Source organism: Phalaenopsis equestris, unplaced genomic scaffold (assembly GCF_001263595.1).
Source record: "Phalaenopsis equestris unplaced genomic scaffold, ASM126359v1 Scaffold209375, whole genome shotgun sequence".
Lineage (NCBI taxonomy): Eukaryota > Viridiplantae > Streptophyta > Magnoliopsida > Asparagales > Orchidaceae > Phalaenopsis > Phalaenopsis equestris.
Window position 1 is genome coordinate 442638 of NW_018228544.1, and position 25889 is coordinate 468526.

General features: G+C 32.7%; 1 protein-coding gene across 1 annotated transcript; it reads right to left on the bottom strand.

Annotated features, from left to right (window-relative positions):
- Positions 1-4430: 4430 nt before the first annotated feature.
- On the bottom strand, positions 4431-18629 carry LOC110036631 (uncharacterized membrane protein At1g06890-like). Its single transcript, XM_020741119.1, has 8 exons — positions 18197-18629; positions 17949-18106; positions 11769-11953; positions 11423-11490; positions 10351-10483; positions 6132-6293; positions 5772-6044; positions 4431-4722 (listed from the first exon to the last, which is right to left on the bottom strand). Exons 2-8 carry the CDS (start codon positions 18067-18069, stop codon positions 4618-4620), a joined length of 1047 nt encoding a protein of 348 aa, XP_020596778.1. The 5' UTR covers positions 18070-18106; positions 18197-18629; the 3' UTR covers positions 4431-4617.
- Positions 18630-25889: the final 7260 nt, after the last annotated feature.

A 25889-nucleotide genomic window follows, 5' to 3' on the forward strand; every position in this document is an offset into this window, starting at 1 on the left:
AGACCCAAAAAACTACCCCGGTTAGGTTATACTTGTGACATCCTCTTCCGCTATCCAAGTGATAACGTCTTGCATAGCTAACTATTTCTCTTATTAGGGTTTAACCTCTAGCATATCATCCTAGGAAGTGCCTCTGCTAGCCTGGTAAGTGCTACAGAAGTATGCCATGTCCTTCAACAAGACATGGGGAGTTCAGCATTTAGTTTGTCATTTTAATACAGTCGGGCATGTTTCTCATGCAAGTTGATTGAATCACATTAGTCGTTCGCTTTATTCAACTTCGAGAGAAAAGTATCCTTCCAATAACTTGGTTGGGTTATTTGATCGATTCAGTCTGATCGATCTGCTATACTAGCTCAACAAACTGGCTAACTTCATGTCTTGGATCCATCCATAGCGTTTTTTATCATGTACTATCAATTGAGAAAGATTAAGACATTCTATAACAAACTTTTATATAAAGTTATTAAATAGTCATAAGTATACTATTAGGGGTGTAAATGAGTGGAGCTTGTTTGAGGCCAAGACTTGTTCGCATTCGTCTCATTCAAATGTTTTATTGCTCGTGTTTGGCTTGGATTAGAATTGACTCGTAAATAAAACATTTGTATTCGGCTCGATTTAAGCTTGATTAATAAAACATTTTATTTAATTTTTATTAAGCTAATGTACAACATTTGACACTATGTGTTGCACAAGAGTTTTGCACTTTTCAGTCTCTTTTTTACATGTAAACATAAAAGATAAATTTTGTAATACTGGCCGAGGGGGATCCGAAGAATTTGTGTACGCCACTCAAACTTTATGTATTTACATACGTAACACCTAAAATTGGCATTTTTTTAAGAGCTTTACATGCATACCAGCAAAATCCCATGTATTTACATATTTAACACAAAATTATATCACTCAAATAATTTTTAAAAAATAATTAAATATAGTATTTAAAAAAAACCAATATAAAAATTAATATAAAAAAATATTATTATTTAATGAATTATTTGTAGTTTATCACGAATGAACAAACATTTGTTCTTGTTCACTTAGTTTATAAATCAAGCTCAAAAAAATTTTCACGTACAACTCACTTACTGAACGAACAAATTAAACAAAAATTACATAATAAGTCGAATAATAGATGTCGTCAACGAGCTTTTTTATCATTCTTGTGACATTGAATCTTAACCAGAATTAGCTTGAGTTTGATATATTCTGTTTGACTTATGTCACATCAACTCATACTCCCTAATAGAGATTTAGTCGTTACCACCAAAAAAAAATGATATAGTGGAACTTTAATGATTCTCTCTACTCCTTCATTTCTCCCCTTTTTATGGAGTTGTAATGAGAACTCATAAGATTTTAGTATCGTTGAAGTATAAATTTGAATCAAATAATATTTAAGATGCAATCAGTGTGAGAGATACCTAGAACAAGAAGTTCATCTACAAAGTTTGTGAAATATGATTTAGGGTTTGTTTGGGATAGCTACAACTTATCGATAAGATGATGCACAACAATTGTCCGAGGAAGCTAATACATAGAAGTTGTTGCGGATAAGCTGGTTGATTGTTTGTTTTTCACAGTTTGAAAATAGTTGTGCGACAACTGTTTCTAGATAAATAATCATGCTGCCCTTGTGTAGTAATATTGCTTGTAATATAACTGTCATGACAATAAAAAATTTTAAAACTATGATTAACTTTAATGTTCTTAATATTGTTAAAAATAATATTTTTTATATATTTTTTTGTCAAATTAGAAAAATAGAAGTCAATGAAGCTTTAAAAAAAATAAAAGGGTGAAAAATAATTAAGTAGGACTTGATAACCTAGTAGAAGTGTGAAAATGATTAAAAGATTTCAGAATTTCTTGGTTTACTAAATATTTTAATATTAGTTTAAGAACTTAAAAAAAATGTTTAATGAATTAAGGAGTTTTTGGTCTTTATTTTTAAGAATAAATGAGATGCACAAGAATGTGCAAATTAAAAAACAATTAAGTTAATGTTTCATATATCAAAATAGTGGGAGAGAGTAATTAAATATCGCTTAAAACTGATAAAAATATTTCTCAAAATTAATTTTGATTTGATGTATAAATCTACTATGGAAGCTATACATAGATTAAGAGATCTAATAGAGAAGTGCAAAGAGAGTAAAGAGAATATATATATATATATATATTGAAAAATCTTCTGATGAGAACTCAAGAGAAGTTTTTGGGAAAGCTCTAGAAAAGAAAAATGTTGATATGATTTTTATTTTAAAAGATATGTATACTAGAGTTGTTACATGTGTTTGAGCAAAAAGGAGGATTAATCAAGGTTTTTTTTTTCTTCTTCACTTAGATTACATCAGGAATCAGCTTTAAACTCATATCCTTTTGCTTTAATTATGGATGTTTTTGTTGTACATTTAAGTGTATGCTTTTCGCCAATGATATGCTTCTTGTGGATAAGATTGGAGAAAGAGTACAGGAAAAACTTGAATCATGGTGATCGACTTTAGAGTCTAAACACTTTAGTTTGAGTAATTTTAAAATCGAATATATAAAATATAATTTTAGAAGTAGTAGATCTAGTGGCAATGTTGTAACAACGAGTGAACCAGTCATTAAAAAGAGTGATCATTTTAGATATCTTGAGTTCTTATCAATAGAATTCAAGTTGGATGGTTGAACTAGAGGAATGCATCAACTATGTTATGTGATAAAAAAATACCATTTAAAAGAAATTTTTATAAAATGATGGTGAGACTTGTAATGATTTATGACGGAGAATGTTAGCCTATAAAAGAGAAATGTAAAATTAAAGTCTTGCTAAGGTCAGAATGCTTGGTTGTTTTACTTTTAAAGACAAAATGTGAAACAAATATGTTCGTTAAAGGCTAGTGTAGCACCAATGGCAAATAAAATTAGAGAGAGTCGCCTTAGATGATATGGTCACACTAAATGTCGACCATCAGATTATTTATTTAGGAGAGTCGACTTTTTAGATTCGACTTATGTTAAAAAAGATCAAGATAGACCATAAAAGACAGAAGCATGTTATATAAAAAATGCTCTTAATTTATTAGAATTAAATTAAATTATAACACTCAATAGGGCGCAATAGAGAAAAAAGATTCATGTAACTAACCCCACTTAATAGGATGAAGGCATATTATTGCCTTAATCATGTACTAAAATATTTATAATAATTAAGAAATTTTTATCCTCCTAATAATATCATAAATTTCTCCGTTGTATAAATTATTCGTAAATTTGCAATTAACATGCTAAAAATCTAGATTAATTCTAACAGGGTCTGTTTGGGTCAGCTGAAGCTAATTAAATAATATGCTGATAAGCTAGGTGTGATAACTATTACAAATTTTTATTTTTTGGAAATGCAGGCCGTTGTCAAAAAACTGTCATTGCGCCTAAATAGGTGCAGAGTGAAAACGTTGTTTTTAACCTTTTCAAAACGCATAAGCTATCAAAACGTAGTTTACCCAAATAGTCCATGTGCATTTTCAAAACGCCACCGCAACAAATAAACTGCCCCAAACATACACTCAATGTTATATTATAGAAAAAAAATTTGTACCATAATGTTTTGATCGGGGCATAAAATATACAAATTATAATATAAAAGATAAAAGCTGGAAAATAGAAGACATTCAACGAAAATATTAAACAACGGCTTATATTGTATATGTTTTTGCTGAAAAAAACTAAATATCATCTTATTTTAAGCCTACATTGTCCGAAATATGCATACATTTAATTTTGGGATAATTACATGAAAAGCACCGGAAACTTTGATATTTACAAATTAAACACCAGGATGAAAATTAAAGTCTTGCTAAGGTCAAAATGCTTGGTTGTTTAAGTTTTACCATGAATTTTCATATTTGAGTGAGAATTTGAAAAATGGATGAAGAAGGTAGTTATATTGTAAATAGCAAGTTTCAGGTGGTCTGTGAAGAAAAACTCATTCAAATTCATCATGTAGAGACATTATCTTAAGAAAACCTAATGCAATTTTTTTTTTTCGGTAGCTTCTCTAATGAAGACTCCATTAGCATTGTTACAAAATGTTTATAAATTGCAGAACTACAACCAACCTTGGAAGGCCCAAAAAGAGAATTTTTACTTATTTACGACACAGGACTAATTGAGATCAACCAAAGTCTAATTACAGTAAACATGTAGTTATTAAAGAAAAGGAGCATTTACATACATACCACCCAATTTTGATGTAGTTACATATACTACTAAACTTTGTTTTTTATAATTATGCCAACAAAATTGTTCATATCACATCAATAATTTCATTATTTTGACTTCTAAACAATGAAATACACCTTTTCATCATGAGTGGCATATATGTAAAAGTTGAAGTTTTAAGTGTTAAATATGTAAATACATATGAATTGAGTGGCACGTGTGTAAATCCTCATTTAAATTTTTTTTTAAAAAAAGCCCTAAACAAAACAAAAACAATCATCTGACTCCCAACTTTGAAGGGAACAGATTTCAGAATATAGAGGAAGCAAGTTTACCGGAGATGCATTTGACATCACTGTGATCAAATTAGAACTGGAAAGAAAAAAAAAGGACGGGGGGAAGAGCTCAAGCATGCAGATCTTTGTTTGAGCTCCAAGGAGATGCGCCATCCCTAGACAAATTTGCTCCATTTTCTACACCAAGAAGAAGGTCGAGCTCGCTTTCTTTTGCCTGTCAGAAACAAAATGATGAGAAAGGCAAATTAGAACAAGAAAAGTGATTCATTTGTTAAATTGTACAATTATTGGAGGGCAAAATAATATTGGAGCAAGAAAGACCAAAATTCATATGGCTACAAGATGTTCACAAGGATTTACAAAATTCTAATGAACCAATGCCAAATTAGTTCCCAATAGACATGTCTGCATTTTTTTTCCGATTATTATTGGGTTAAGTAAATAAAAGAAATATCAACAAATGTTGGTCAAACAAACACTATGGACCTCTTTTAACTGGTTTTTATAGTTAGTTCGATAATGAGTATTTCTGTTGAAGACAAAACTATAGAAATTAGTTTTAGAAGATATGCGCATATGTAAAAAAAGCAAAAGATACGCCATTGAGACAAGAAGACAAAATTCATGTGAAAAGAATACAGAAAGGAAGATTAAAAATCATTTAATCAGAATCAAATAAAGAAGATTACACAAGGAAAAGATACCGACACATGCAGGACGGAAAAGATGTGACAGAATAATTCATAAAAAATAGCAACAAATAATTGAGAAAATGCAAATAACAATCATTATGACTACATATCATGCTGATTGTGCTATGGTTGCTGATTGTACTATGGTTTCACTGTTTATTTGCATACAGTCAATGCACATATCCTAAGGAAATCTAATATGATTAATACTTGCTAATTGATGAAAAATTTCCAATACTAGCATAGCCTATTTCCTAATTAAACATGGCATTAAAATAGTCAAAAGGATATCACTGATGCATGAAGAAGATGGTAGAAATATATAACATCTAGCACCTACTATCCTGCATCCATATTCAAGTACAGTTTTTTTTTTTTTTTTTAATAGCTTCTCAAGAAAAAAAGATACGATATTATGAGACTTTTATTTTGAGGCCAACTTCAAAATGTGAACGAACAATTTCATCCATTGAAGCAGATTTTGTTACGCTTGAGTTTTACTTCATATTACAAGTAAATAACAGAAACACGTAAGATAGTTAACATAGAAGGAAAAGACTATTCTGGATACCTGCGATAGCTGGATAATCACTTCATTCGCTTTTTCCTGGTTCTCAATGGTGCAATGGTAAGAATAAAGGACCATTCCAACAACTGCTACAGAAATTCCAAATATATTCCTCCAGCTAAATGGATCGTGGAGTAAAACATAACCAAATGCTAGAACTAAGCAAGTTTTGAGGTGCCCCAAAACTTGATATGTGACAGGTGATGTTTTTCCAATAACAAGAAAAGTACTGAAGTTCACAGAGACAGATACTAGGCAAGATAGTACAATAAAGACCTGCGAATAAATGAAAATGTGAGAGACACCTCTAGCTTTAGTAGGCTTCAGGGTTCTTGTTTACAAAAGATATTCTATTTAACCTACCAGAACTTGAGGCGTATACTTGAATGCAAAAACGTTCTGTTTAGTTAGAAGTCCATCAAGAAAAGGACCAATTATGAAGAGGGTTATTGCTTGATAGGGGCAGGATTGATACAAGAGCTGAGTAGATGAAACTTTGAACCTCTTCTGAATTGTGTTGGTCATCTGAGTAGCGCTCGCTAAGGTTTAGACAAAAACTAAGAAATATTTTTTCTATCTCATTTGGTAAATTAAAAATCACAAAACAATATGAAAGTTTTACATGTTACATAAATAACCACCAAATTTATCTTCTGTGAGTCTGCTTTTGACAGATGTAAAATAGAGCAAGCCCTTTTCAGGTGAAATAATGCAAGAGAAAAAAGATTTAGCAGAGTAGGTTATATGATCCTAAATTCATACAGGTGCAACTTCACTCACAACGAAAACAAAACTGCCAAAAGCTACCCTGATTAGATTAAAAAAATTATTCTTTCCATTGAGCTTGCATTCAAGGAGAAAAAAAAAAAAAGAAATAACATGCAGACTCCAAAAATTAGCACCCCTCTCCGTAAATGGGAGTGACCTGAATAGGATAGCTGAGCGGGTTTCATAACTGAAAGAGTCAGAAGAGGGAGACGTGCGGTCGGTCCTGGATTGCAGACGGACTGAGCGAGCACAGCAAGCAGGCGGCAATTGCTGGAATATGGAATGGATTTGGGCGGCTGGATTTGAAAGAATGAGAGATTTTTGGATTATTTTAAGAATAATCATGATGCTTATATTAAAAATATATTATTTCCATGTCAAATTCAATAATTTGCTGTATCATCTCTTCCAAGCATTCTCATTTCTAGGGAATTTTACATACCAATGTTAACTAAAAATTTGTGGCGGTGAATCTTGCAAGGATGAGCTTGTGCAGTACATTTTATGAACAGAACTTGTTTTACTAATTTCGACAGTCGTCAAGGCAATTTAGGCTTAATTTGTGCTTATTTGTTGTTTTCATCATGTTCAATCAAGTCCGTTATAGAGGGTTTGTTGAGAATTATGTGTAATAGGGGGCTTTATTGGGTTTATTTATTAAATGTTGTAACCCCTATTTAAATACATGCTGAATGAAATACCTAATTTTTGGCTTTTTTTCTTTCAATTTGGTATCAGAGCCAAACATGAATTTGTTACAGCCAGCACATAAATTAACTTAAAAATCTAAAAAATCTTATTTCACAACAAGAGAGAGATGGATCAAATGGAAAATTCAGACGACAAACAGATTACAACAGAAGCTCCACTAATTAGCACAAAGCAGAGCTGCCGCTTATTCTTCAATTCTCCTCCGGATAAAAAGCATAACAAGCAAATATAATATGAAGAGAAGCTTCAGCTACTCCTGCATTGCCTAAGCATGGTACTTTTCTAAGTTGGCGTCAAGATCTAAAGCAGATACTTACTTGGCATCTTAACGCTTCCACGGCCGCCTCTCCAGCACCGGCTGCTTCCAATTTAACCGATCATTTCAGTCAGCCTTTTGGAATTTTGTTTGAATTTCCAAATCTGCCTTCGGATATCCGAGTGATAGCAGCAGGCCTCTACTTATTTGCTCCAACAATCCATTATTCAGCTTCTCCTTGATGAAGAATCAATCAATCTCCACATGTTTAGTTCTATCGTGTTCCACCGGGTTGTTAGCAATATTGATTGCCGACTTGTCACACCACAACTTCATTTGAGTTCTTTGATTGACTTTAAGTTCAACCAACAAGTCTTTCAGCCACATCATCTTAGCAACTCCTAATATCATGGCCAAATATTCTGCCTCTGCTGTTGATCTTGCTACAACTGACTGTTTCTTGCTCTTCCACGAGACCAAGTAGCTACCTACAATTATGCAATATCCTTATGTGGATCGTCTGTCATCAACACAGCTTGCTTAGTCAGAATCATAAAAGCCCTCAATATCTACATGTCCATTCTTCCTAAATATCAACTATTTCCTTAATGCACTCTTCAGATACCTCAGAATTTGATACATTGCACCCTTCCTTGGATCATGCATGTAGCGGCTTACCACACTTACTGCAAAATAAATATCGAGTCGTGTGGCACGGATAGATCAAACAACCCACCAACTTCTTGTACCTCTCACGATCGACTGATTCACCTGCCTCTGTACTGAGCTTAACCTTCACATCAATTGGAGAGATGCATGTCTCCGTGAGAAGATCCAATACATACTAGGTTCATGAGCCATTTCAATCCCAAGGAAGTATCAGAGTTGTCCCAGATCCTTTAACTCGAATTGCTTACCCAATCTTTTCTTCAGTTGGGCAATCTCAATCTCATCATCACCTGTGATAATTATGTCATCCACATATACAACAAGTATGGTAATGTGACCCTCATATTGCTGAAAGAATATTATATGGTCTGCATTGATCTGTTGATATCTCATGCCCACCATCGTCATTCTAAACTTGTCAAATCAGGCTCGAGGAGACTGCTTCAAGTCATACAGTGACTTTCTGAGCCTACATACCTTGCCCACTGTATATACCTGGTGGTATCTCCATATATACCTCCTCCATAGCTCCTCATGAAAAAAACATTCTTCACATCCAAATGTTAGTCTCCACCCACCATTCACTGCCAGAGAAGCCAGTGCCCTCGCCATGCTCATTTTTGCTACTGGTGCAAAAATTTCATCATAGTAAATGTCATACATCTGACTGTGCCCTTTTGTCACTAGTCGTATTTTGTACCTCTCCACATGTCCTTCTGAAGTTCGTTTTACCATGAAGATCCACTTGCATCCAACTAACTCCTTTCCTGCTGGTAGTGGTACAATCTCTCATGTTCGATTTTTATTAAGAGCTCTAAGCTCTTCATGCATCGCTGCTTCCACTTGGAATCCTCTTTAGCAATCTGTCAACACTTAGACATAGAGATAGAGTCCAATAATGCAATGAATGTTCCATGCAAATGTGAGATGTTAGAATAAGAAATAAAGTTCGTAATGTCAAGTTCCCGCCCATACCGATCAAGAGGATGTCATGTATTGTTGCGTGAGGTTCTCCTTAATATAGGGGGGTAGGAGTGGATGTAGGACGAATAATATCACCTAGGAGTTTATTCATCCCACATCACAAAACATGACATTGCTCCCACTTGCACCACTCCCCACTTGCACCACTCCATCACTCCATCACCACCACTATTCACTTTCTCTTGCCTTATATCTTCAGTGTCTGTTGAGTCACCAAAGGGTGAATTCACCTCCAGAGTGTAGTATGGTTCAACTTCTCTAAATAACATATCTATACTAATAAAAAATCTCTTCTTAATCAGGCTCCAGCAGACATAACCCTTTTGAGGAGCAGAATAACTCACGTACACACATTTCACAGCTCTGGAATTCAACTTCCCTACAGATAACATGTTGTCTTTCACAAAACATACACATCCAAATACCTTTAATGAAAGGATTCCTGACAAAGAGACTTGCATTCCAACACTCTTGAAGACATTCTATTAATCAATTGAGTAGTTGTCAACACTGTTTACTTCCATAAGTGAGGCAGGGCACTCATTGCTATCATCATGCTCCGGGCAACCTCTAGAAGATGTCGATTTTTCCTCTCTGTTACTCAATTCTATGCTGGTGTGTATAGACATATGGTTTGGTGTTGTATTCCTTGAGCTGACAGGTAGTCTCCAAATGTTTTGTTGATATATTTTATCCCATTATCAGATCCCCGTGCCTTTACAATTGCCTCATATTGAGTCTGGATTACCTTCTAGAAATCTTTAAAGCATGCAACCACTTCACACTTTTGTTTCATCAAATATATTCAGGTAACACGAGAAAAAGAATCAATAGATGTAACAAAATAACGATAAACATTTATAAAATTAGTAGGACATGATCCCCATACATCAGAATATATCAAATCAAACACACCAGAGCTCCTCTTTCCATAATTGACATAAGAGCTGCTTGTGAGCAAACTCACAAGCATCACATGGCTGATAACCTTTTTTATGCCTTTCCATAACCACAACTTCATTTTTTTATGCCTTACTCAGACTCAGTGAGTTGTGAAATTTATGTCGAGGTCAACATAACAAATAAAACCTTAATTATCATCTAATCTAATTATATAAACATTTTCAAATGGCAGGTTGTAAATAAATTTTACTTTATGGTAGAATAGTTAAACTGAAAATCATTAAAGGATACAATTTGGGCGACGCATGTCGTAACAATCGCAAGCAGCGACAAGATAGATCCGAGAATATTGAGTTGAAGATCTGTCACTGTGGCAATTCCAACACCAAGAAGAAGGATGACTAGGGATAATTGGATGCTCCGACTGCACTAAGCCAATAAAAAGAGCCAAAATGTTATTCAAATAGCTATGAAATGAACAGCACACCAAACACAAGATATAATCTACGCATTATAATTCCCACACAAAATGGTCAGATGCACCAGCAAATAGAAATTTCAGGTGACACTTAATTGGTAATTAATGAAAGAATATGGAAAAATATGAACATACAAAGCAAACCTTTAGACAGCCAATGAGCAGGCATGACTAAATGTAGTGACAAATTGCATCACATTTTATGGTTAGCATCCGTTCTTAAGAATGCAAAAAAAAAAAAAACACACACACACACACACAGAAGCCAGTAAAATATCTTGTTTATTACCAAACTTCTTTAAAATTAACAACAACAATAATAATAAGGTAAATTTACATACATAACACACAATTCTTATGTATTTACAATGTTATATATCTACCGCCCAAAGTTTGATATCTAAACCTATGCATAAAAAGTGTATTTCACTTTCACTAAGATAGTGATGGTGATATTTTGGATGTGATCTTAAGAATTTGAATGGTATGCATGTAAATATGAATGTCTGGGTGATAGATATTTAAATGCATAAGAATTGTTTGGTATGTATGTAAATGCCCCTAACAACATAAACAAGCAAAAGAATTTCTAAAGTTTTTGTTTCCAGAGTACATCTAGGCGGAAATATAAAAACGCTTGCTGTTGCATTTATTTGAACTACAAAATGGACGTCAACATGTTGATCATTTTGTCCTCGTGAGAATATTTTATTCATCCTCCACGAATCAGCACATCTTCAATATTCAAGAAAAAGTATGAGATATATTTCAAGTGTGCAATGATATCAGCTTTGTTAAGAGTTAATACTTAACAAATGTATATGACTGTAAAACAAACTAATCTTTATCCTACAATATCCGCCTCACAATGTGTATAAAACAGACCTGAACTTCTTTCTGAAGAAGAGAGTCTCTAACAGAACAGTACAGGGGATAATTGCAAGCTTTGTCATCTGCATTGCAAAAACAAGCATATAGAACAAATGAATAAGCATCTGAAATAATAAGTTACTAACAGTAAAACATTAAAAGCTTTACAGTTTGAGACCAATTGTATATTAAATGTTAAAAAAGCAGAAGCAGGCTACAGTAGCCGCAAATCTAAAAATTGTATCCAGAAAGGACCAACGCTAACGGTTATGTTTATCTTTATAACCAAAACATTTTGTGCAGAAAAGAAAACTTATGTAGATATTAAGGTTATTAAACAAAACACTAGAAGATGAACCACCTGGTAGAATCCAATGGAATTGAAACCGAGGCTTAAATTCAACAGACCAATAGAGCATCCATTCAGTATTCCAAATCCCATTACAGCCCTTGGATCAAAAGGTTTATGTTCAAATAACTTCATCCATAGCGCCATATGAAGAGAACAAAATGTGACCAAAAGATGCCAGCTTGTCAATGTTGTGGCTGCAAATCACATATGAGTGCGATTAAATATAGCATTTATAAACGAGATTAGTCACTGTGAGCTGATGACTTAAGTTCTACCTAAAACAAGAATATCAATCCGAAAAGAGAGGGCTGGCCATTCCACTAGAGGAAGAAATATTGTTAGAATATTGCATGAAAACTAAAACCCCTCTACTTCCACTCTTGCATTGGCTGAATTTTGATTTAAAGAAAAAATATTTTTGCTTTATTATTATGTACTTATTTTATTTTCTTTCTTTGGCCAACTAATGGCATGAACACATCCATCAGATCTTTGTAATTGGGCTAACAACTTCCATTATCTAGCTATGTAGGCTACCACTATATTTTGGAGTGTTAAGAGCACTAAAGTTGTAACTCACACATTTTATTATTGAATAATACAGCACTTTGCTTATGCAACTTTGAACAAAAGCCTAGTAGCTGCTCTAGCGTTGACTCCATGTATGTTTATCTAGGGTACTTAGGAGTTTCCCTCTTATCTCAATTTTCCCCGTTTTCCCTCTTTCTAACTCCTGATCCAACACCAAATACTTCCTCTAAATTGATCAACGACTTTCCACAAACCCAAAACAATCCCCAACACGCCTAGCCCTACAAGCATCGAACACCATTCTTTCCATATCTAACCCAAGCCTCACATTATAAACCATAAAAAGAGCCTTCTCCGGTTTCTATCCTCCCAACCCTAATCCAGCAACTCCCAAGTCCACCATCCCTCTACTGCCTTTTAGACAATTCTCCAAACCTTGGTCCCGTACAACAAATCATATCACTCTAAAGCATATCCTTTTGAAGCTATATCCAGCCTAAATGCCTCCCTTAACATAATATAAGACAAAATGTTACTTTTCTCAAAGCCTTTATAACTTCACACATCGCGCTGCACCCCCACCCCAAGCCTTTTCAGTAAGCTAATTGTTAGTTTCACCATTAAGATCCTTGGGCATCTCCATCATGTTGGTATCAAAGTCAAGTGCTCCAAATAGATCAAAATAAAAAAGCTTGAAGGCAAGAGTTAAAAGAAAAAGCAACTAGGCAAAATATCTGATTTTCTCTGAGGCAGGCTTTACATCTTCAAGACAGCAACATACACAAAGCATCTAGCTAGTGGAGGCTTGCCATCAAGAAAGGTTAGTCTTGCTCTCTCAAAGCTATTACATCACGTATTCAATAATTTAGTCACATAAAAAAGAAAACCTAGAAAATTGCATATCACCTGGCAAATCTGGAAAATTGTAAACAATCTAATTAGTAAAACGCCGCTGTTCAAACCTAATCTAACCAATGTGAAACCTACAAAAATATAATAGTTCATCAAATTCCAAAACACTAACAAGTTACATTTTATTCTGCAACAGATAGGGTCCAACACACACTTATTCACCTTAAGAGAGTTACCAACCAAAGTATCTATATTTTGAAGCAAATATTAGGTTCTTCAAAACTTGATACATACTTGACTCCAAGGCAACAATATATCACACCACCATTTAATTTAAACTTTATAGTGCTGGAACATCTAATCCTGGACATAGTTCCAAGTCCCATGCAAACACAACCTCTATATCTCGACTTATATAGAAAAACATATTTAAATTAGAACACATGATTAAAAAAATTTGAATCCAAAATTTAATGGTCTTTAAACATATTTTTTAAAGTCTTCAAAAGAGCATCACTAATTTTATAGCCAAGAAAACTGCAATAGTACTTACATTAGCTAACTTATCCTCTTTATGATTGATGTTTTTGGTTCTCTTTTCCTCACAAAAAAAAAAATAATATGTTATTTCTTCTTATAATAAAAACAAGTAATCCTTTTGAATTTAATATATGATTTATTACCATAATTAGAAGAGAACTCTCACTCATGGGACCTCCAATTTGCAATAAACCTTCAATTGGTTTATTGCTTCCCTTTAACTTATAAATCATCTCTTTTGAAAAAAATGAATTATTGAAATCCTCCAAGCATTGTATCATGATTATATAATATGATATCTTAAAAATTCAAACAACAAAGTAATAAATAGCAAAATAGGAATAAAGCTTAATTTTTACCATTAACAATTACATCAATATTCTTAAAATCTTGAATGATAAAATTAAAATCATTCAAATGTAAATTAATAGACATTCGTTCTTACATGAAAAGCGAGCGAAAGCTTTGGAAAGACCTTTAGTCATATTTAATTACTCTAACTTAAGCATAAACCTTTCGCATTTATCTCCTCCAATGCCTCTATCAAGACCTCATCTACTAAACATAAACAAAGCATTAAAAATCCGTATTATCCAAATGTGTTTTATCTCTTTCACACATATTTTGAGGCATCTTTCAATGCTATATAAGTGCTTTTATAAGCCCATGTTGGACAAATATAATACACATAAGAACTCTTTAAAAATCAAAGCTCTTTAAGCCATCAAGCTTCTCAATCTTGAACTTCATGGTCATCATGCTTTTCATAAGTTCTCTAATACCAATAAATATAAAATAGTGTGATCTCATTCTAAGGGCAAGTACGATGAACCACAAAGAAGTTGTAAACGAGAGATCAATAACTCCAAAAAAAATACCAATGTTTATGTGATTTTGTTTAAATAAACTTATATTCACATGTGTACCCAAATCAAATAATCAACTGGACTTTAAGATAAATACATGAAAAATTATAAAATATGGACAGCAATATCACTTTACCTAACTAAAGATAATATAATCACCGACTACAAAGATAGTGAATAGACTTGTTTTTTCTACAAGCTAAATAGCTCCACTAACAAGTACTAGAAAGATAATACTATAGAATTAGAGGAAAAACTCTCATCCTCTCATTAAGCAAAAAACAAATATATACACAACTTAGACTAACCCTCATACAATTGGAGGAAATTCAAATTATAGTGATAAAAAGGAAAGAAATAAAAATACAATAATGGATAATTAAGGGAATAATTTATCCCCCTCAAATGTAATAGCGGACCCACATTTTCCTAAATCAGATATGTATATCAACAAATACATTTTGTTGTTTTTTTTGTGATATGCTTAAATATAATGCATCATCTCTTTATTTAATGCTTAGAAATGGTAGACAACAAACTTGAATTCAGTAAATCTTGTATCTTGAAAAAATAGATGTGAAAGAACTACTATTAAATTAGGTTGGCCACTAGCCTTGAAAAATCACTCAAATTGAGTTATATAGCCACCATCTCGTAAAATCAAGTATAAACGAATCTTCAATTTACAGCTACCAATCTTGAAAATTCAAGATCAAATTGTATCCAAAATCGTTAAGGACATTAAAGCTAACATCTGACAAAAAAAGAGAAACTATGGAGGTATAATTCAATACTTGGAAAATTACATCAGTTTCAATGAGAATTTATCAATTTATAATCAATCAAAACATGTTAGCAATCAAAAGATAGGGCATTCATATATGAGTTCTACCAAAAAAATTCATGTAACTTGGTTTTATCAACTAAAAGGATTATCAATGGAATAAACAAACGAGATGGGAACCTATTTAGCTTGAATAAAAAATAATTATGGTTTTAATGTGACTCTGATCAAAATTACTAATCAAGTGTTGATATTATCTGAGTTATCATTATGTTATGATTAATTGCATTATAGAAGCAAATGGCATAAAAGAAGAGCCGTGATCTAAGAATCTTGTGGAAGATTAAACTTGTAAGGATAAATTTGCAGGTATAAATTAAGAATGTCTTAATTACAAAGATTAAGACTTGAATTTCAATAACGCACCAAGAAGAGAGGAGAGAGAAATTTCAGTGAAGCGAATCAAAGAAGCTAGCCAAACATTACTCCATAAAATCCATCCCTTCTCTCCCTTCTCCCATTTGGCCAAGTATTTTTTTTATAGAGATCCAATGGAGTATTCCCTTAACTTGAGTTATGATTATCTTCATTTTATTATTTTGACTATTGAAATAAGAATGCCTTATCCATTATCATAAAATAGATTTTAAAGGAAAAAAGATTTTTAGGATATGATTTCCTAAATTTTGATTTATGAATAGAACAGTCAAGCAGAAAGTAAATGAAGTAAATTACTCTCTCGGTCTCTCTCCACTGACACACACAAACACATATAGATTCAACCAAAAAGGCCTGCCCGAATTCTCACTCTCGACTTAGGCCATCCAATATTCTATGGCACAAATTTCAAGAAATACACTAACAATCAATCTCTTTATCTTTCAAATTAGTTAAATAGCCTAATTTGTAAGTTATTTTCCCCTTAAAATCCCTATTTCTTATGTTCTTGTTTTTTCCTACCAATTAGACAAGTCTTTTGCACCCTATTTTTGGAACAAAATGAAAATATTTAATTAGATTTGGAGAGTTATAAAGAACATTGCAGTGATTTAATTAATAATATATTCAAGAAAATAGTTAAAATTAGAATATGTTGAATAATTAAAGAAGAAGCACTTTTTACCAATACTAAAAAAAAAGTAAATGTTCAAAATTAGACTAATTGTAAAAGATTCAAATGCATGAGTCATGAGCCGAAGTTTTGAGAGAAAGAAATGAAATATAGGATGAAAAAAATCACATCAATTTCTAATGATCAATTCAATTTCATGCTAGCAAGATCTATTTTTGAAACAATTTTTATGTTAAGACAATGAAGGGAAATTTATTAAGAGCCAAAAAAATCTTTCATATGATTTTTCCATCTTGAGAAGACACACAATTAACTGCCATAAAATTATTTGATGAGCAATAAGACAAAAACATGTGAGTCAAATGTTATTAAATATATATATGATGAAGCACCAACTAGTACTAAAAGTAACTATAAGACACTCAAGTATTTCCAATAATAGTAGTATTATATAAAAAATCAACATCGAGTTCATAACTTTTTATAAAAGATATCAAAATGCTTATAAAAGATATTCAAAATTGGGTGTCATTCTAAGCTTTTTATTAATGACATAGTTCTAATTGATAAGACATCTACTGAAATAATTGAACAGTTATAACGTCGACTAATATTTCAAAAAAAGTTTGAAGTAGAATTAATAGAACAAACACTAATTATGTAATATGCAATTTTAATAAGTGTGGCGTTAACAATTGTCAATCAAATCATAAGGTGATAAAAATGTCAGATGGGTTTAAATGAATTTGATCTATTACAATAAAATATAGAGATATAGATGAAGATACAAATAACAGAGTTAAAGCTAGATGCAAATCATACAGTTGTGCTTATTTCACATTATGTTTAAAGAATTTCTTTTTGAGAATATAAATGATATACATTCATTAATCCAGTCATTTTACTCGTCTACCTATATATTATCCATTGTTATAGCACAATCGAATTCTTGGAGTTGAGCCAAAAAGTACTGTTAAATTGCCTCCACAAAAATATATCAACCACCGGATTAAATTAAAAAAAACTATACAATCTCTCCAATAAAGGATAAGGCGTCTTAAATCAACCCAAACCAAACCAACATTGGTGGGAAGCTCATGCAGTATATATGTTCTCTGTTTAACGAGGATAACATGGTCTTCTTGAGTTGAATTAAAATGATGAAGAGAGAGAAAGCACAAAATGATATTCATCAATGACAAAGCAATCCCTTCGGCAGGAAGCCTACAATACTCTCCCGTTTGATATCGCCGAAACATTCACAATATCTTAATCCTCTCCCATCGCTGAGGAAAAAGTTCAGCTACAACTCTCTACAATAATAATGCAGCCATGACTCAGATGAACCCATTATAATCATTTTTGTTACGTACAAACACCATCAAACGAAATAGAAACATAGAAATTAACATATGCAATTCACAAGAAATCAGATTCAGGACACCTATGCATGTAACTCAAAGCCATAATTAGCAGTATAACAAAGCAAATAATAATCATGGTCATTATTAGAGCTGTAAGTCTAAGATTTCCCAATCTCTCACCAAATGTAAAGCCGAGAGAACTAATTAATGCCTTGTTACAGATCACAATTGACACAGACGATACCACCGATAGCGAAAGCGCGCCGACAGTACCCAGCTGGAACCGCTGGTTCTCACCCATCTCCGCTTCCAAATCCCCACCTGTTCACTCCTGCAATCTGCAACACAAACAAATACATGCTTAAAGAATTTAAAAAAAAAAAAAATCGGAAAACAATTCCGCTTATGATTCCGCTTATGAATCTCACCGCATTCCCAGATGACAAAAGCCTATCAACATCCAAAGGATTCCGATATTTGTAACCCTAGATCACTTCAGATTCAAATGGAAAAGGACAAGGATCAGGATTGCAATATCTCTGGTTGTTCTCCTTATAATGCCTTCGTCCCCAACCGCATTGAAATCTTTGTCTTCGATTTGAGGCTGTTCAGAAAAGGCAAGGGAGGGTGGAAGCCATGCATGCGAGAGAAGCGAGCTCCGTCGTCAGTGTGTTAGCATTTTTCTCTCTCCCTCCGAATTTGGTTAATGAAAAATGTTTGGTTAATGAAAAATTCCATTTACTCCCCGGATTTCTTGCCGCCATTATCGGAATTCGGACGAGGATTGAAAAGGCGGAGAATTATGGCTTCTGTGGTGTCATTCAGTCATTCATGTCTATTATTTGACAAATCAAGTCGCGTTAGCTGAGCTTATGGTGGTTCTGAATTTAGCTTGAAGATAATTGATGACTTTTGAATTATGACCCCGATTAAGATTTGATCGAAATAAGTCAGCTAGTCTATCAATTAAATTTTTAGATTGAATTTTTTTCATTCTAATTTAGAGCCAAACTGATTTGAAATCGAATTATTAACACTTTACATGCATATTGATGTCACGACAGTTAATTTAGCGAATTTAGCTCAAAGAATATTAATCGCGTGAATATTGACTTGAATTTTCGCTCAGGTCGTGATCAGATTGAAATAAATGAGCCAAAATTCTAGATCAAATTTTTTGTCGATCTGATTTTGAGCCGACACAAGCGCAGCTCGAAATCATATCATTAGGAGCCATTGTTGAGCCAAAATGTTTTTTTTTCCCTTCAATTTTTAGTATTTACATATACATTATATAATTTTTAAGTATTTACATGTTTAATATCAACATTTACTTTTAATATATTTTTAATGGCACATAAAAATATCGTAATAATTAACCTTATAAAAATGAAATACATTATTTAATTCATGAATAAAATTAGTCAAAGTTGAAAAATAAAAATAAGAATGTTAGAATTTTGAACATATATAAATTGGGTAGTATGTATGTAAATCTATTTTTATTTTAAGTTCCAAGACGATGAAATTTGATGATTTATTTACTAAAATTAATTTTGTCTCGTCTTGTTTAATATCACCGGATACTTTATTATACTGATATTAATATGGAGTGTTAACTATTATCACTCACAATAATAGCCGATTGAGAAAATTTTTAACTAGAACTACCTAAAATTTTTTTACTCACTTCAATGAAAAATTATTTCATACGGACATCACATGTGCGGTGTTCGATCTGCACCGCTCATGAAACTAAAAGTTATATTTTGGTGAGCCATATTTTCAATTTTTCTTTTTTTTTTTTTGAAAAAAAAATTTGATGGAGTCTGATGATCGGTGCAGATCGGATATCGCGTGCATTTCCGTATGTGGTGTTCATATGGAATAATTTTTCCACTCCAAAGGGCAAACTAAGGGTCTGTTTGGGACAGCTGCAGTTTATCCAACTTATCCAGATAAACAACTTATCATGATAATTTGTTAATCAGTAACTTATCATGATAAGCTGGCTGACTGTTTGGTTTGTGCGTTTTGAAAACAGCTGATTCTGGATAAATAAATATTTTGTCTCTGTTTTGGATAAATTATTTAGCTGTTTGGTTTGTGTGTTTGCAAAACAGTTGATTTGCAGTTTTTTATAAATAAAAGAATAATCTGGCACGAAGCAGTTGTATTTTTCACAACAAAACTGCAATGTCCACATATTAAATATTTTAGAAACAATAAAACCCCTTCATAACAGTACAGAAAAAGACATATGCCTCACCTAATAGTGAGTATCAGGAAAACTAAAAGAAAAAAAGAAATAACATGTTAAAATTACAAGCACCGTTCCATTTAATGCAAATATCTTGATGTTATTCACTCAATTGAATTGCTCAATTAGCACAAACTATATGAAATTCAAAAGAGTAAAAAGAATTTGAAAATCGGATAAAAGAGGGTGCTAGACTTGTAAATAACAATGTTTCTTATGCTATGTATATAATTGCCCTTAGAAAGGCTATCATTTTCTTAAATTGTACAATATAGGACCGAGCCGATATCTATTTTATTTTATTTTTAATGCGACTTGAGAGACAAATTTTTGGAGTTTGACATTCATTTTGTGTTTTTTATGCTCTCGAGGTACAAATTTTGAGAATTTGATATCTATCTTATTTTTTTGTGCTTCTTAGTGAAAAAATTTTAGGAGTATGATATTAATCTTCATGCAACAATAGTATATCATGTACGTATTTTTTATATTTATAATATCACCCGATTCAACTTCAGATCAAACTTCACATCATGAATCTCTTCAACTTCACTTTCATTATCCGATTTAGGGTTTGTTTGGGGCAGCTGCAAATTATCAATAGGTTATTGCATATAAGTTGATTGGCTGTTTGTTTATTATTGTTTGAAAACAACTGTCAAACAAATGTTGTTTGTAACATAACTGTCATAGCAACATATATGACATTTTAAAAGCAAAAAGCCACTTTAAAACCACAGCCTCCACACACAACCACAGTCACCACAATCACGTCCACACAAAACCACACATCCACACACAGTCCCAACCCACACAGCACCGACACGATCGTTTCTCTTCAAAACCTCGCATTCATTTTAAGTATAGCCTTCTTTAATTATCTAATGGTCAAATTTTTTAGTTGAGAAAAAAAAAAAAACATTTTCAATAATGAATAGTCAAATTAGCTACAAGTTGTAAAGAGACTTTGAATATATAAGTGGCAACACCTCTAATAAAAGGAAACATTCAGAATATGTATTTTTTATTTGAATTGTATGATTGAGAAATTCAACTAAAATATTAAAATCAAATTTATTTGTTTCTTTATATATAAGAAATTACATATATAAATATCATAAGAAATAATACATATTTATTAAACTATCGTTGAAGATAACAATAAGAAAAACACGTCTTGCATGTGTATTATTTGTTTCTAATATTTCGAAGCAATTAATTTTATTGAAATTTACTTGGCAATAACTCGTTATTTACTGTTTTTATCAACAATTTTTTTTTTCCAAATCTATCATAAATATATTTTTAGGTATTACGTGTTCATAAAAAGAGCACTTCAGAGGTTAGAACAAATATTATGTCCTACGTCCGGAGTCCAATAAAATCATATCACGTGGAGGTGACAGAAAAATAAAAAAAAAATCGTTTTAGTACAAGGAATATTCCTCCCGTATTATTCCGCATTATTCAAGTATTATTGTGATGATATTCATGTATTATTGTGTTCTGAGAATTTTTTCGGTATTATAATAACACAATAATACATTATTCCACCACAATAACATATGAATAACGCAGAATAATACGGGAGGAATATTATCTTGTTACCGGGCGGATCACAAGAAAAAACGAGTTTTTTTTCCTGTCAGCTCATGTGGAGGTGATTTATTGGACTCCGGACGTATCCCTATGTTCGGAGACTGGATGTAATAATTTTTCCAGAGGTTAACACCAATTAACGTCTGACGTACAGCGCTCCAATTAGGAGTAATATTATTCAAATTAAATCACATATTTAATTGAAATTTTGTTACGTATTTAAACACGTGTTAAAGCCAAAGATTCTCTTAAATCTGTCTATTTACATACCCGCCACGCTGCCACCTTGATACCTCGAATTTTGCCATTTTTTTTAGCAAGGATCTCGTGGAGTCATACGAATCATCAAGAAGTCCAAATTCAACGTATTAAACTAATCCGGTCGGCGAGCAGGAACCGATGACATCAAATATGGTCTAAGCCGACTCAAATAAATTTTAGATCAAACTGTTAAATCACTTTTAATAGTTTCAAATCTGATAAATTTGTAATTGAATCGAGTATCTCGATAAGACGAATTCAATGAGACCAATATCACTCCATTTCCACATCGTTAAGGCACTTAAATGTTCGCAATAATTTGTTCGATCATGAGAATCTTTTTGGGTCATCCAATAGAGTGGTCTAGATTATTTTATTGTTTATATAGGAAGTCAATCTCAAGAATCTATAAATAGAGTTATAATCCTTTCATGAAAGGAGGACCTGGACTTGAAGGGAAGATAACCAATTCTCAGTGTTGTTCTCAACCAAATGTTGGGATGGAATGTACACTTAAGGCTTCAATCAATTACAAATCAAAACCACACCTCATAATAGGATCACACAAATTAAGGAAATTTGAAATAAAATTTCAAATAGAAGCGCAATAATAAAAAAAACAAAACACTAAAATTTACTTGCCACCTGACATATATATGTCAGTTCAGACGTGGCTACATCAAGAAACAAACACAGTAGCAGCCTTCGGTGACCATGGGGTGTTGTTCCTCGGGTGTTGTAGTGTTACAAACTTCACACTTAACAATCTTCCACTTATAGATTGATAGCTCCCTCTTGACAAACCTCGCTAGGATATGTCAAACATATATGTCTGAACAAAATTGAACTGAAATAACTTATTTCAAATATCCGAAAAAGAATAGTTATGAAAGCTAACTACAATCATAAATTTAAGTGTGTATGTCTATTCTGGGGTCTAGAGTGTTGCCGAGGAGACGCATCCCTCTTGTTAATTACATCTTGGGGGTTGCTAAAAAATACTCTTGATCTAGGGAGTTTTGCTTGCATTAGAAGTGACAACTAGCACAAGACTATAAAATGATGATTATTTCACATGAAAATACTTCGAAGCTTTCAAAGCTCCCACTAAGCCAGAAGGCGGAGAGTGGGACTCTCACGGTCCCACATGGGTAATAGACTCATCAATATACGAAGTCTGCAAAATAACCGAATCATCTCGATGAAGAATCTCAGTACGTCAAAACACATTCGGACCATAAGGGTTAATGACAAATCATCCTATCCCAAGCAGGGTCGCAGCTCATCTTTAATCAGTGTGTCAAGATGATACAAACGAAGACAAAAGGAGAGATATGGCTCAATATGGGTAGTCAAAGGAAGGAAGGAAGGAGTAATCATTAAAAGGCAGAGGTAGCCAGGTCGGGGTCCACAGACTAGTCATCCCAGACCACTAAGACCATATGTCAACCCGATTGTGAAGGTAGTCGACCCAACACGTCCTGAGATTCCCGGTCTGCAATTTGTTAATTGTATCTTCCACGGGAACCTCAATAGCGTTAAGGTAAAATAAACGAAACTTTATTCTGTAACTATCAGGTATAACTCTAAGAGGTGAGACTTATATCTGTCGAAGTGACAATGAAGCTACTGGAAAAGAAGAGAAAGAGAAGTTTAGCTACAAAACAGAAAACACTCCCAACTAATGACTTACACCCCGTCTAGGTCGAGGTGTCTTCTAATGACCTAAGTGTGCTAGACAACTACTAAGTAGAAATCTATGATATGCTAGTCGGGTCGAAGAAGTACGGAGACTTCTCCTCGAATCATGTAAAATGATGCAATTATCTAAATCAGTCATTAGATAGTGTGAAGGTTCTATTAATTATGACAGGTGAGGGTCATGCTATGCAACCCGTTTTAAAAAAGGCCCAAAGGTCATGAAGAAAAGTAAAAACAAATTTTGAAAAATCATGACAATTTTAATCCTAAAATTTAGATTATCTCAATCCTTTTTATTAGAATTTTCTTACAAAAAATTTATAATTTTAATGTCATAGAGAGCCTAAATTGTATTTTCCGTAACATCACAGATAAACCAGAAAGAAACAGAAAAAACAATCTAAACATGCAAAAATACAATAAAAGCAAGAAAATAAGTCAAATATGAAATAATAAAAGGTCGACGTCGTAGTTCGACAACATATCTCAGAAAAGAAACATACAATCAGACTCCACATAAGTACACGTCTGATCATAATTTTATACATAAATGAAATTTATTATCGATTGTTATGTGAAAGCCCTATATACATATAAAAAAAGTTAGGTGTGTGTGTGTGCTTTTATTTCATAAAATTAAATAAATTGATATAACCTTAGAACTTTTTGACCGCTCTCAAGAGCATTTATCATTTACATCCACTCATGGAGTTCTAAAGAACGGTCAAAAAAATTCAAAAAATATATCAATTGATTAACTGCCATTAAATGAAAAAGTCATAGTATGACATAATATTTTGAACTTGTAAATATTAAGACGTCTAACATTTCGCAATAACATTCACATTGTTTGACTTCTAGAGTAATTAACCCTCCTCAATCACATGTTAGATGTACTAAATTACCAAATTAGGTAGAGAAAAATAAGGCATCTACACATAATTTTCATATATTTACATATGTAATATCAATACTTATCATTTACATGCATAACACTCAAATCATCAACATCACAAAGAAAATATCACTCTTACTAACTTTATAAAAGTGAAAGTCAAGCATAAATGTACAATAACAAAATGTTATAAAGATAAATATCAAACTTTAGGGGTTAGAATCATAAATACATAAGAAATGTGTGTTGTGAATGTAAATTTCCCCCCATTTAATGTAGTGTATTAGCACCAAATTCTCAAGGGTACATTCTCTTCTACTATCTCACAAATTTGATTAAAATTTGTTTGTAAGTGTTGTTGTGCGCAGTACTAAATAAAATGTAAGAATATTTAAAGTTCAACATTTGGTGGCTCTTGAACGTCATTATTTGATATATTTTTAATACATGATTGAATTGTATTTGGACAATTCGTCGTCCAACTAAACCATGAATCATATTCTCAAATGATTTCGTTGATAGCTTGGTCAATTAGAGGAGCTAGTTGTTTCAATGCATGTGATATTTGTGTGGTGTTCATGGTCATGCCTTTCATGAGAAACTGTTGAGAAATTAGGGCGAAGAAAAATAGGAATCGACATAAATCCAGAAGAACACACAAAGATTTACGAGGTTCGACAAAGATACCCACATCCTCGGGAGCAAAACAACGATCTCCTTCCAATATTAAGAAAAGAGTACAAAATACAGAATATGGGATAAGATCTAGAGTTACATACAAACCTATTTATAACCATAGAAAACCTGAAGTACAATATATAATTACCAAATTACCCATGTACCTCACTCCCAACCCACATAAATGAAACTCCTCCGATTGGACTGTCGGCACTATTTTTGGTGTGGGGTTTGCCCGTAAGAAGCTGTCGGTCATCGGAATTGAAATCCCGTTGCCCGCTTCGGAAGGACGTTTTAAAAAATTTAGTTTTGAAAAAGATGAAGTCAAACTGACCCCATAATTTTCATAGTTTAGATGAAAGAGCACTTTATCTCAAATCATGTATCTATCCCGAAGGATGAACGCAAGAATTGAGAGTGAGGCTCGATCAAATAAACTAAAGAAAGTTATGACATCCGTTTGGTCTGCGAAACCAATGTATTGGCCGACAAGTTCCCCTATTTAATATAAGGAATTAAATAGGGTTTATGTTATGCTGGGTTCGGGAAAAGCTTCCTATAAGGGCAAGCCCCTATAGTTAATTACATCTTAGATAACTGAAGTTACCTAAGAATACTCTCGATAAAAGTCAAGAAAAATTATCTTCAAGGAGTTCAAATGGTAAGGACATTTCAAAGATATTGATCTAAGAAGGGGGATTGGTTCAAATTTGGAACATTTTATTGT